General features: G+C 38.9%; 1 protein-coding gene across 4 annotated transcripts in view; it reads right to left on the minus strand.

Moving 5' to 3' along the window:
• FAM168A (family with sequence similarity 168 member A) overlaps positions 1 to 14,813 on the minus strand; it is a 199,119-nt gene that overhangs the window by 58,918 nt on the left and 125,388 nt on the right. For all 4 annotated transcript variants that reach the window (XM_060605674.3, XM_060605676.2, XM_060605673.3 and 1 more), the window contains one exon: positions 1,200 to 1,287. In XM_060605674.3, coding sequence (XP_060461657.1) covers positions 1,200 to 1,269 — 70 coding nt within the window. In that variant the 5' untranslated portion in view covers positions 1,270 to 1,287. The remainder of the gene's footprint in view (positions 1 to 1,199; positions 1,288 to 14,813) is intronic.

Here is a 14,813-nt window from a genome sequence, read left to right on the forward strand (position 1 = left end):
TGTGTGTGTGTGTGTGTGTGTGAATGGAGTATCACTCAACCATAAAAAAGAAGATCTTGTCATTTGCAACAACACAGATGGACTTAGAGGGTATTACACTAAAGTGAAGTAAGACAGAGAAAGACAAATACCCCATGGTTTCACTTTGTGTGGAATCTAAAAAATAATTAAACACAACACAAACAGACCTATAAATACAGAGAACAGACTAATGGTTATGGTTGCCAGAGGGGAGTTGGATGGGGGATGCAAAATGGGTGAAGGGGAGTGGGAGATACAGGTTCTAGATATAAAATGAATTAAGTCACAAGGATAAAAGGTACAACATAGGGATAGTCAATGATAATGTAATAGTGTAGTATGGTGACAGATGGTAAGTACATTTGTGGTAAGCACAGCACAACAGATAGACTTGTCCAATCAGTATGCTGCATACCTGAAACTGAAGTAATAGTGTGTGTCAACTATACTTCAATTTAAAAAAACAAACACCTAGAATAAAGAATAAGTGTGAGGAACAAAAAAAAAAAAAAAAAAAAAAAGAAAGGAAGGAAGGAAGAAGGTAATATTATAATGGGAATACAAAGGCTCTGGAAGGTTAAAAAAATTTGCCTAAGGCCAAGTATGGGAGAGAATGATTCCAGGAAGAGTGCTCTCTGAGCTCAGAGTGGAGTTCTTAAAGAACAAGGTGATGCTATCAGGGGACAATGGCAGTCCAGACAGAGGGACAACATACACAAAGAGAGAAGTAGGAAACAGCTTGGTATGCAGTTCAGGAAAAAGATCAGCTTTCAGGATCAGCAGACCTGGGCTCAAATATCTATTTTTGGTTTTGTTTTATGGCCTCTTACTGTGACTATGGCTTTCTCAACTGTCAAATGGTGATAAGAAGCTGTACCATGAAAAACCGGTTTAAAATCAAACATGATATGTGAAACTGCATCACAGGGCTAGGTCCATGGTAGGTATTCAATAAATGTTACCTCCCTTCCTTTCCCCTAGATGACAATTTAACAATCCTTAGTTGTAAGAATGTCATTTCCATCTCCATTGAACCCCAGACATATCTCTCTTCTACAAGTTCCCAAGCTTTACCAGGGCTTTTGGAGGCACAGTACACCAAAAGTCATTCAGCAAGTTATTTGGTAATGCCCTTAACCACCGTTTTTCAAAATGAGAACTATTTTCACACCACTTACCTGTGTAGGCCATGTTCTTAGGGTTGCCATAAGGAGCCCCAGGCTGCACGGGGCTATAAACAGGGTTCATTGTGGAAGACTGAGGATCCTATACAGAAACAAAGAAAATAGCACTGATTATTGATTGTTCATTTTCCCTGACATCAGTTTCCCTTCTATAATCTTCAACTTATACTCACAGAGAACAACATGGTATAGCAGAAAAGAAGCAAAAAGCCATTTGTTTGTACTTGGCCCTATGCTATACACTTTTCTCCTTATACAAATGAAGATACTGAGAAGCAGAGAGGTGATACAACTTGCCTAATGTCAACCCAGACCTTTTGGCTTTTAGTTCAGAACCAGACCCACTATCCCACAGATGACTCTGCCACTGGTATACTGTGTGGCATTGGCCAAGTCACTTCCTCTCTCCGGACTCTAACATCGTGATGTCAAATCAATTAGTTTAGGCTCTCTGAGGTCTTTTCCAATGCTAAGGATGCCAGTCCGGGAGTTGGGTAAGGATGCACTTCTACTGTTCATCAGGGGAGTGTAAGAGCCAAACAATAAATACACAGACTATTAGGAAGAGCAGCAAGTGTCTCACCAACCCTTTGCACCTGCAGAGGACAAGATACCAGTTACTAACAGATTTGGGAAAAATGGAAATTTATCACCACTGAGAATTTTAATGCAAAACACAGTCAAGATCTCTTTCAAAATTTGTTCAACAGAAAGAAACTTGGAAATCTGTGTGCAGTAAGTATCACCTGCACAAGTGCTTTGTTAATTACCTTAATGAAGCACATTCTCCATTCTGATTAATGGAAACATCTGTCATTAAACTCTGTTTTACAGCCCATTTGTCCCATCTTGTTTAGAGAACCATCTCTGACACATAGGCCAGTACATGTTTGAAAAACTTGTCTCTACAAATATATTATCTACACTTCATAAAAATCAAACAATTCTCTCCTAACTAGGCTCACATGATGGATGGGCAATTTTTTAGGTCATTAACTTCTCTTATAGCACCTCAGGACAGGAAACAAGCCAAATGTCAAGACAGGCAGTCAACAACTGGCTTGATGACAATTGCTCTGAGATTAATTAAGTCTCTCCAGGCTTCTGGAATGAGAGGTGGAGTAAAGATGGGTTCCCAAGGAGAGGAAGGCAGGGTGGTCAAACAGGCAAAAAGGAAAATGCTACTGGTTAATTCCAGAGGCTAGAACTTCCTGAAAGGTAGCCAATGGGCAGCCCTGGCAAATGACCCCAAGGCAACAGGCTAGATTAAACTACTACCAGTAAATGAACTGAAAACTTGAGGATGAAGGTTACAGGATATATATATATTTCGGCACAATTTAAGGAGAAAATACCCCTTGCATCCAGAGTTATCTAAGAATATGGCCAGGTAACATTCTCTCTCTAAATATAAGCACTCTCCTTAACAGATACTGGGAGAATTAAAAAAGATCTCAGAATGTCAAAATACACCACCAACTGTCAGGTGGTGCACACATGTAAATGATGATAGTGATGATGTGATGGCAGCAACAACACAGAAGACAACTTGTACACTTTTCCTGCCTTAGGTCTCTCTTCTACCCAACTAGTTCTTTGCTAAATAATGTGGCGTAAGCAAGACTGTTAAAGTGCTAAGCAGCACAACTGGCCTTGTAAAATCTAGTCACACTCCTAATAAGAAGGTAATCCATGTTGCTGATTGGGCAAGGTATGAAAATGTTTTTCATAACCAAAGAAACTCAAAAACTTTGGAAATGGTTTCCTCCTGCTCCAAAATGAGGGCCTCAGCCTCAAAAGGATATCTTGACTGGGGAGCACCCCACAACAGCATTGATTCCAAGCCCTACTGATGACTGACAGAAATGAGATATTCCATGGGTTCAAAATTTGGATTAAGAATGTGACAGCCACTTCTGGGGAAGCTGCTTGCAGGAAGACACGGTCCCTGGCTTTCAAGGGTAAGTCAACCCTTTACGAGAGAATCCGCATACTCTTAATAGTTTCAGGGACAGACTAAACATGAGTAGGAAGATCACAAGCTCTATGATCAGATAGATTTAGGTTCAAATCCTAGCACTGCCACCTACCAAATGTGGGACCACAGGCCACTAACCTTTCTGAGCTTCAGTTTCCTCTAGCCTCAAAATGGAAAATATTACATACTTTATAAAGGTGTTGTAAGGTTTTCTTAAAACAGATTTATTGAGGTATAATTTACATATAGTAAAACTTACCCCTTTGGGGTATATAGTTCTATGACCCCTGAAAATGTGTAGTCATACAAACACCACCACAAGTAAAATATAAAGCATTTTCATCACCCCAAAAAGTTCTCTCATCTTTGTATTCAATACCCTCCCATTGATTCCCAGCCTGTGACAACCACTGATCTGTTTTCTGTTGCTCTATATATACACACATAACAACTTTTACTTTATAGATGAAATAAGTGAAGCTGAAAAAAGGTAATGAACAGCCCAAGGTCACAAAGCAAGTTAAGGGCAGGGTCAAGACTAGCACCCCAAATGGATCAAAGACCTAAATGAAAGAGCTGAAATACAAAACTCATACAAGAAGGAAGAAAATACAGGCATAAACCTTTGTAACCTTGGACTGGCAATGGTTTCTTAAATATACCAAGAGTACAAACAACCAAAGGAAAAAAAATACACTGGATTAATCAAAACTAAAAACTTTTGTGCTTTAAAGACACCATTAAGAAAGTGAAAGACAACCCAGAGAAGGAGAGAAATTTGCTGACCATATACAGTTGACCCTTGAACAATGCAGGGGTTAGGGGTACCAAACCCCTGTGCAGTCCAAAATCTGTATGTAACTTTGACTCTCCCAAAACTTAACTACTAAGAACCTACTGCTGACTGGAGAATATAAACATTCGAATAACACGTATTTTGTCTATGTATTACATACTGTATTTTTGTAATAAAGCTAGAAAAAGAAAATGTTATTAAGGAAATCATAAGGAAAATACATTTACAGTATTGTACGGTAAAAAAAAATCCACGCGTAAGTGGACCCACACAGTTCAAACCCATGTTGTTCAAGGGTCAACTGTATAGGATAGGGGATTGGGGTTTTTTTAAGGTTTTGTTGTTGTTGTTGTTGTTGTTGTTGTTTTAATTCTGAGAGAGCAAGAGCACAAGTGGGGGAGCCGCAGAGAGAAAGGGGGACAGAGAAAATTCCAAGCAGGCACTGCATAGACAGTGCAGAGACCGACATGGGGCTAGAACCCATGAACTCTGAGATCATGACCTGAGGCAACATCAAGAATCACATGCTTAACTGAGTCACCCAAGTGCCCCGGGTATTGTATTTGTATATAAATATAAATACCTGTATTTAAAAAATATAAAGAACTCTTATCTTGGGGTGCCTGGGTGGCTCAGTCAGTTAAGTGTCCGACTTCCACTCAGGTCATGATCTTGCGGTTCATGAGTTTGAACCACAGTGCATTGGGCTCTGTGCTGACAGTCCATAGCCTGGAGCCTGTTTCGAATTCTGTCTCCCTCTCTCTCTCTGCCCCTCCCCCAGTCGCTGTCTTTCTCAAAAATAAACATTAAACAAATTTTTTTGGAAAAAAAAAAAAACAAAAAAACTCTTATCTTTACTCAATAATAAAAAGGCCAATAACTCAATTAAAAAATGGGCAAAGGATCTGAACACACATTTCTTCAAAGAAGTTATATAAATGATATAATGAGATACTACTTCTCTACACTAAATGGCTAAAATAAAAAGATAACAAAAAGTGTTGACAAGTGTGTGAAGAAAATGGAACCCTCATACAAAGCTGGTGGGAATGTAAAACAACACAGTCACTTTAGAAATAAATCTGATAGTTCCTCAAATAATTAAACAGAGTTACGATATAATCCAGCAATGCCACTCCTAGGTATATACCACAGAGAAATGAAAACACATGTCCACATGAATGTTCACAGCAGCATTATTCATGATAGTCAAAAGATGGAAACAGGGGTGGCTTAGTCAGTGAACCATGCAACTTTTTTTTTTTTTTTTTGACATTTATTTATTGTTGAGAGACAGAGAGACAGAGCACAAGTGGGGAGGGGCAGAGACAGAAGGAGACAGAATCCGAAGCAGGCTCCAGGCTCTGAGCTGTCAGCACAGAACCTGACGTGGGGCTCGAACTCACAAACTGTGAGATCATGACCTAAGCCGAAGTTGGACCCTCGACCAACTGAGCCACCCAGGTGCCCCGAAGCATGTAACTCTTCATTTCAGCTCAGGATGATCTCATGGTCAGTCAGGGATCAAGCTCTGCATGAAGCCTTCTTGGGAGTCTCTCTCTGCCCCTCCCCCACCTCACTCTCTCTCTCAAAACAAAAACAAAAGAGGGAAACAACCTAAATGTTCAACTGGTGAATGGATAAATGGAATGTGATACATCCATACAATGAAATATTTGGCAATAAAAAGAAATGGAGTATTGATACATGATACAACATAAATGAATCTTGAAAACATTACATTAAGTGAAAGAAACCAGTCACAAAAGGTCACATATTACATGATTCCATTTATATGAAATTTCAAGAATAGGCAAACCTATAGAGACAAAGGTAGATTAATGGTTGCCTAGATTAGTTCATGACACATGAAACCTAATAACTTCCAAATCCACATTTTCTCACAATAATTATTATAACGTAACACTCAACCACACATCCACACCCACATACACCCTACTTTCATAACATTTCTTCCTGATCACTCCTTAAGCAATTCAAACCCACCATACCCAAAAGTAAACTCAGAATCTTTTCCCAGCCCCATTCTTTCATCCTGTATTGCCTGTCTCAGAGTTACTGACAATCCATCCACCTAGCACCTAAGACAAAAACCTGGAAGTTATCCTAAATGCCACCCACTCTTTCACACCTGATCATGAGCTCCCAAAAAACCCTACTGCCCCTGTTTGAAGTTTCATCATCTCTTGTCTAAACTACTACAACAGTGCCAAGAAGTCTATTTTTCCACATTCTAACCCAGTCTACCTCATCCTTGATATTCATTATTAAAACAAAGGTTGGATGGGTTACTCTCCTCAAAGGCTTTGGGAATAAAATCCAAATTCTTTCACATGGTGTACAATATTCTCTATGCTCTATGGGATAGGGCTTAGGAATCTATGCATTTATGTTTCCAAGGAGATTTTGAAGCCCAAATAGTTTGAAGACAATGCCTGAGACTCTCTTTCCCAAATGTCATTTGTCCCACATAAACTTGATAGAAGAACAACAAATATTCCTACCTACACTTGAGCTGGGAGAGGAGGAGAGACAAAATTTTCTAAAAAGTAAAATATATTGTATATCAGATAGTGGTAAATGCAATAGAGAAATCCACTGAGGGTAGACAAGGAATGCTGGCCGGGGGAGGGGAAGTGCAATTTTTTAAATGGCTAGAGTGTCATTGAGTGACATCTAAGCAATGAATAAGTTGAAGAAGCAAGCCATACAGCTGAGAGGAAACTGTCCAAGTAGAGGAAACAGCAAATGCAAATGCCCTGAAGTGGAACTATGTCTGAGAAACACCATGGAGGCCACTTTAGCTAAAAAGCAGCGAATGAAAGGGAAAAGAGTAGACAGTGACATCAGACAGGTAATAAGGGCCAAATCATGCAGAGCCTTGTAGACCAGTATAAGGAATTTGTTTTTTATTTGAAATAAGAAGCCACTGGAGTATTTTGCGCAGAAGAGTGACATGATTTGACTTCATTTTAAGACTACTTTGGCTGCTGAGCTGAGATCAGATGGCAGGAAGGCAAATGGAAAAGGGAAATTAGTCAGGATGCTATTTGAAATAATCCAGATGAAGAATAATGGTGGCTTGAAACAGGGTGGTAGCAGTGGTGATAGTGGTGGTGGAAAGTAGTCATATTTTGGATATATTTTGAAGAACAGGCTGACAGAAATTACCAATGGATTGAATATGGAGTATGAGAAGGAGAAAGACATTAAGGATGACTCCAAAGCTAACTTGAGAAATTGGAATAATAAAAATAACCACTTACTGGGATGAGAACTATGAAGAGAGCATGTTTGGGAGTGAAAAACAAATTTGGATTTGGACTTAAATTTGTGATACCTAAGAATACTACTACTGATTGATAGTACAATCTATCAATGATTGATAGTACATTACTACAATGATTGATACACAATGGGTATTGTGTAGGGATTAACCACTACCAATATTATAAATATTACCTCTATTACCGGCAGCTACTATTTACTGAACATCTACCAGGTGACAGGCACTGCGCTAGAGACTTACCTTATTAAGTCCCTATAAGTCTTAAAAGGTCACAGTGATCTTGCAATATAGGTATTATTTTCACTGTATTATAGATAAATAAACTTAAGTCTAGAGAAATAAAGCAAACTATCCAAAGTCTCATTACTAAGAATTGAGAAAGGTCAGTTTCATAACCAGGTCTGTCTGATTCCAATGTCTAAGCTACTTCCACCATGCGAGATGAAGTTCCTAGTCTCCCAAACCCAGCACTAGATTCTCCTCTGGAATGGCAGGCCCTGAGCCTTTCCCTTTAACTCAGGATCCCTTGTGACCTTGACAGATTCCTCTCATGGAGGCAGTTCATATCTACCTGCTGGGTCCCAGCGGGGCACACACAGTCAGTTACAAGAGAATAAAAGCACTGCCTGCCTGACTTCTACAATCTCAGCTGCCATACACTCCCTACCCATCCGACCTGATTTCACTTCTTTAGTAAGAAAAGTAAGTGCCCACTGTGCACATCCTTCCTAGCTATCTCTCCAGAGCCAAGTATGGAGTTGCCCCTGCTTCCTGGGGCTGAACCACAGCAAGTCTACATTTCTTGTGCCAGCGAACACAACTGTGTAATAGCTTCCTTCTCATCTTATTCAGAATAAAATCCAAAATCCTTATAAAAGTCTACAAGGCCTTCTATGATCTGACCTCACATGCCCACATCTCTGATTGCAACTCCTACTACTACTACTGCCTTGCTTTCTCCACTCCAATCACAATGACCTCCTTGTTCTCTGAACACAGCATGCATGCTTACATCTCAGGATCTTTGCACTTGCTCTTCCCCCCACCCAGAATGCCCTTCCCCCAGATATCCAAATAGTATACTCCCTCACTTCAATCAGGTCTCATCTCTTACCAGAAATGACTTCTTTACCTTAACCCACCTACCTAAAATACTTCCTCCAAAGATGTTATTCTCTGTCCCATCATCCTGTTTTACCTTTCCTATTGATACCTATCACTACCTTATATATTTTCTTACCTATTTATTTTCTCCCCAATTAGAGTAAGTTCCATAAGAATATGGATTCTGTTTGTCTTGTATCCCCAGCACCCAAAATATTACCCAGCACAGAACGGACACTAAATACATAGTAGTTGAATGAATAATGAACCATCCTTCATATTCTCCAAAAGACAACTCTGAAAAAAGCGTCAAAGTGCTTGCCACTTCTTGGCATATCCCAGTGAACTACTTGGCTCCACATCTCCCCAGTATTTATTTCCATTGTCCATAGAAGCCTCCATTGGTAGTTCACCCCTCTAATTGCAGAATAAGCAGTGGTGAGCCAGAATAACATGTGAGAGAGAAAACAGGTCCTAAAAACTTCCCTCCTGGTGCAGCTAGCAGCTTTCATACCCAGACTGTTCTGCAAGTGACCTGTTGCTGCTCCCCCAAAAAACACGTGAACTATTTCTTTCAAACCAACAGTAAAACCTATGAGCATAAAATGACAAGGAAAAAAAAAAGCCCATGGATTCAGGATGAGTACTTGGAAGTACTACATGCACAACAGGTTGCAGCATTAAAAATTAGTGTTGTAGCTTGCAAACTACTTTAAAATTTTCAAAGAATTTTACCATTTACAAAGTGTTTTACAGTTTATGAAAATTTTAACTACTATTTCACTTGATACTTTGAGGTAAGCAATGCAAATTAACTTCATTTGACAGATAAAGGAATGAAAGCTCAAATGTTTATTGCACTTTGGATGGGTACTGTACAGAAAAGAGAAAGATGGTGTCTGCCCAAAGAAGGTTATGGTCTAGCTGGGGAATTTTTAAAGTTCAATAAAAATAAAGATGCCAAAAATAATACAAGGAGACAGAAATTCTGGAATGCTTAAATTGCTCAGCAAACCTTCTCCCTAAAAAGCAACAAAACTGGATAAAATTGTCAAAAACAACCAATTCAGGCCTCTGAAAATTAACCAAAGGCATACATACATCAAATTGAGAAAGGATTATTCAGGAAAAATTATTGAACCATACTAAGAACGTGAGAATCTGTGGCATTTTAGCCTAGAGCTGCCCTTATCTCCCAACCCCCAGCTTCCTGGGAGTAATTCTGTCAGAGCAGGCCAGGCCAGGCCAAGCCAAGAGGATGACTGGAGCCAGAGTGGGCTGATTTAATCTGAAGCTGAGCATAGAAAATCAGCTCTGGATACTATGCCCAGCATCACAATAGGGTGACAATCTGAGGAACAATAGTAAACAATCCAGGAAGGCCACTACTGGAGCTAGACAAAGGTCATACTATTAGTATTAGGTAGGGCAGGCAACAGAGCAGATAAACCAGAAATTTAAAAGGGCATACTAGGGAACCAAACAGCCATAATGGGTCTTGGTAAGACCTACTATGGGATCCCTGGTGGTAAAACTTCACAGTTGCTAAGGAGAAACTGGAGAGGGTCCTAGCTATCTACTGACTCTATGTGAATGTAAGGCCTTGAACACACTGAAACTAAAGGCTGATGCAGAATTGTAAGTTGTCTGAAATTTGAATGCATTACCCAAATGACAAACAGATCCTATAGCAAAGAGTACAAAATTTCCTGGCCTAGGGGTTAAGCCAATCATTGACCACTAATCTACACTGACCCAGGGGTGACTTTTAAGAAGCCAAGTTTAGGGGCGCCTGGGTGGCGCAGTCGGTTAAGCGTCCGACTTCAGCCAGGTCACGATCTCGCGGTCCGTGAGTTCGAGCCCCGCGTCAGGCTCTGGGCTGATGGCTCGGAGCCTGGAGCCTGTTTCCGATTCTGTGTCTCCCTCTCTCTCTGCCCCTCCCCCGTTCATGCTCTGTCTCTCTCTGTCCCAAAAATAAATAAAAAACGTTGAAAAAAAAAAAAATTTTAAAAAAAAGAAGCCAAGTTTAAAAATTAAAACAATAGTTTTAAAAGTGTGACCAGAATAAACTACATTCATGTTAAATAAATAACTAAATATTCATGTTTAAAAAAAAGACATCAGTAGTCACACACTGCAGAAGAGATAGTCACTACAGAATAGTCTAAGCAAGTTACTAAATAAACAAAAACACCCAGCAACAATATCCCCCAACCTCCAAGGGGGAAGAATCTGAATCAAGAGTTGCTACAATATATTATCTAGAACATGTAGTTTTCAACCAAAAAAAAAAAAAAAAAAAAAAATGAATCATGCAAAGAAACAGTGAAGTATGCCCCATTTACTAAGGAAAAAAAAAAGACCATAGATACTGACTCAAGGGAGCCCAGATATTGGAATCAGCAGATAAATATTTTAAAACAGCTATTATAAATTAATAAAAGGAAACCATATTTAAAGAATTAAATGAAAGTATGATCATAATAACTCATCAAATAGAGAATATCAACATATAGAAATTATAAAAATAAAAGAACCAAATGGAAACTGTATTCTGAAATAAAATATTCAAGGATTCAACAACAAATCTGAGCTGACAGAGAAAAACATCATCAAATCCAAAGACAGATCAATATAGATTATACAATCTGAAAAACAAAAATAAAAATAAACTGAGTGAGTGACCTGTAGGAAATATCAATCAAACCAACATGTAAGTAATGGGAGTTCCAGAAAGAGGAAAGAAAAAAAAAAATGAGCAGAAAATATTTGAAGACATAATGGCTAAAAGCTTCCCAAATTTGATTTTAAAAACAAATAGGGGTGCCTGGGTGGCTCACTGGTTGAGGGTCCAACTCGATTTCGGCTCAGGTCATGATTTCGGCTGAGGGTCAAGTCCTGTTTCTGGCTCCACACTGGGCATGGAGCCTGCCTGAAATTTTCTCTCTCTCTCTCTCTCTGCTCCTCTGCCCTGCTCTGCTCATGCTCTCTCTCCCTCCCTCTCAAATTAAAAAAACAAGAAAGAAAACATTAAACTACACATGTAAGATAGATAATGAACTCCAAGTTGGCTAAACACAAAAAATATCCATACCTGTGTACATCACAGTAAAAACTGCAGAAAGCCAAAGAGAAATTTTTGAGAGTGGCAAGAGAAAACAATCTGTCAGATAAAAGGGAACAAGATTAACAGCTCACTTCTCATCAGAAATAATGGAGGCTAGAGGCAGTGGAATGATATATAAAATGTGCTAAAACAAAAAAAAGTAAACATATTAATCAAGATTTATAACCCCCTTGGAACCACAGAAGAGCCTGAAAAGTCAAAGCAATCCTGAGAAAGAACAAAGCTGGAGGTATCACAATTCCAGATTTCAAGATATACTATAAAGCTGTAGTAATCAAAACAAGTATGGTATTGGCACAAAAAACAGACACACAGATCAAAGGAACAGAATAAAGACCCCAGAAATAAACCCACATTTCATGGTCAATTAATCTATGATAAAGGAGACAAGAATATACAATGGCTAAAAGACAGTCTTTTCAATAAATGGTACTGGAAAGACTGGACAGCTACATATAAGAGAATGAAACTGGACCACTTCTGAACACCATACACAAAAACAAACACAAAACAATAAAGACATAAATGTGAGACTTAAAACCATAAAAATCCTAGAGAACACAGTTATCTCTCTAATATCAGCCATAGCAACATTTTTCTAGATATGTTTCCTAAGGCAAGGGAAACAAAAGCAAAAATAAACTATTGGGACTACATCAAAATAAAAAGCTTTTGCACAGTGAAGGAAACCATCAACAAAATGAAAAGACAACACACTGAATGGGAGAAGATACTTGCAAATGATGTATCTGATCAGGATCTGATACCCAAAATATATAAAGAACTTATACAACTTGGGACGCCTGGGTGGCTCACTGGGTTAAGCAACTGACTTCAGCTCAAGTGATGATATCACAGTTCATGAGTTTGAGCCCCACATCAGGTTCTGTGCTGACAGGTCAGAGCCTGGAGCCTGTTTCAGATTCTGTGTCCCCCTCTCTGTCTCTGCCCCTCCCCAACTTGTGCCCTGTCTCTCTCTCTCTCAAAAATAAACATTAAAATTTTTTTTAAAAAGAACTTATACAACACCAAAAAAAAGCAAAAAAAATTAAAAACAAACAAACAAACAACAATCTGATTAAAAAATGGGAAGAGGACCTGAACAGACATTTTTCCAAAGACATAAAGATGGCCAACAGATACATGAAAAGCTCAGTATCAGTCACTGACAGGGAAATGCAAATCAAAACCACAATGAGATACCATCTCATGCCTGTATGAATGGCTAAAATCAGGAATACAAGAAACAACAAATGTTGGTAAGCATGTGGAGAAAAAGGAACCCCCATGTACTGCTGGTGGTAATGCAAATTGATACAGTCACTGTGGAAAACAGTATGGAGGTTCCTCAAAAAATTAAAGATATATGATCCAATAATTCCACTATTGGGTATTTACCCAAGAAAAATGAAAACACTAATTCAAAAAGATATATGCACCCCTATGTTTATTGTAGCATTATTTACAATAACCAAGACATGAAAACAACCTAAGTGTCCATAAATAGACAAATGGGTAAAGAAAACATATATACACACACACATATACAATGGAATACTACCCAGCCATAAAAAAGGATGAGATCATGCCATTTGAGGCAACATGGATGGACCTAGAGGGTATTATGCTAAGTGAAATAAGGCAGACTGAGAAAGACAAATATCATTATGATTCCATTCATAAATGGAATCTATAAAAAATAAATAAAACAGAAAGCAGAATCAGGACTATAAACAAAAAACAAACTGATAGTTGTCAGAGGGGAGGGTGTTGGAAGGGCTGGGCAAAAGGGTGTGGAGAGGAGAGGGAGATACAGGCCTCCAGTTATGGAATGAGTGAGTCAGGGGAATATAAAGCAGAGCATGAGGAATACAGTCAGTGACAATGTAATAGCATTATAATGGGACAGATGATAGCTATACTTGGGTGAACATAGTATAATGTATAAACTTATCAAACCACTGAGTTGTATACTTAAAATATCTAACACTGTGTCAACTTTTCTCAAAAAATAAAATAAAAATAAAAAATAGAGGCAGCTGGGTGGCTAAGTGGGTTAAGCATCCATCTTCAGCTCAGGCCATGATTTAGCAGTTCGTGGGTTTGAACTCCACATTGGGCTCTGTGCTGACAGCTCAGAGCCTGGAGCCTGCTTCAGATGCTGTGTCTCCCTCTCTCTCTGTCCCTCCCCCGCTTGCACTCTCCCTCTCTCTCTCTCTCAAAAATGAACATTAAAAAAATAAATTAAAAATTAAATATCCTCCTTAAAAAAAGATTTATAACCCCAGCAAAACTATATTCAAAACTGAAGGCAAAAATAAAGGCATTCCCATATAATGACTGAGATAATTCACTGGCAGCAACCTGCCTTTCTAAAAATACTAAAGATGGCACAAAAACAGACACTCAGATCAACGGAACAGAATAGAGAACCCAGAAATGGACCCACAGACGTATGGCCAACTAATCTTTGACAAAGCAGGAAAGAATATCCAATGGAATAAAGACTGTCTCTTCAGCACATGGTGCTGGGAAAACTGGATAGCGACATGCAGAAAAATGAACCTGGACCACTTTCTCACACCATACACAAAAATAAAATGGATAAAACACCTAAATGTAAGATAGGAAGCCATCAAAATCCTCTAGGAGAAAGCAGGCAAAAAACTCTTTGCTCTTGGCCGCAGCAAATTCTTACTCAACACGTCTCCAGAGGCAAGGGAAACAAAAGCAAAATGAATTATTAGGACCTCATCAAAATAAAAAGCTTCTGCACAGCGAAGAAAACAATCAGCAAAACTAAAAGGCAACCAACAGAATGGGAGAAGATATCTGCAAATGACTTATCAGATAAAGGGTTAGTATCCAAAATCTATGAAGAACTTATCAAACTCTATATCCAAAAAACAAATAATCCAGTGAAGAAATGGGCAAAAGATATGAATAGACACTTCTCCAAGAAGACATCCAGATGGCCAACTGACACATTAAAAATGCTCCACATCACTCATCATCAGGGAAATACAAATCAAAACCACAATGAGATACCACCTCACACCTGTCAGAATGGCTAACATGAGCAACTCAGGCAACAACAGATGTTGGCGAGGAGGCAGAGAAAGACAATCTCTTTTGCACTGCTGGTGGAATGCAAACTGGTGCAGCCACTCTGGAAAACAGTATGGAGGTTCCTCAAAAAATTAAAAATAGAACTACCCTACGACCCAGCAATTACACTACTAGGTATTTATCCAAGGGATACAGGTATGCTGTTTCGAACGGGCACATGCACC

This window comes from Panthera onca, chromosome D1 (genome assembly GCF_046562875.1).
Source record: "Panthera onca isolate mPanOnc1 chromosome D1, mPanOnc1 haplotype 2, whole genome shotgun sequence".
In the NCBI taxonomy this organism is placed as follows: Eukaryota; Metazoa; Chordata; class Mammalia; order Carnivora; family Felidae; genus Panthera; species Panthera onca.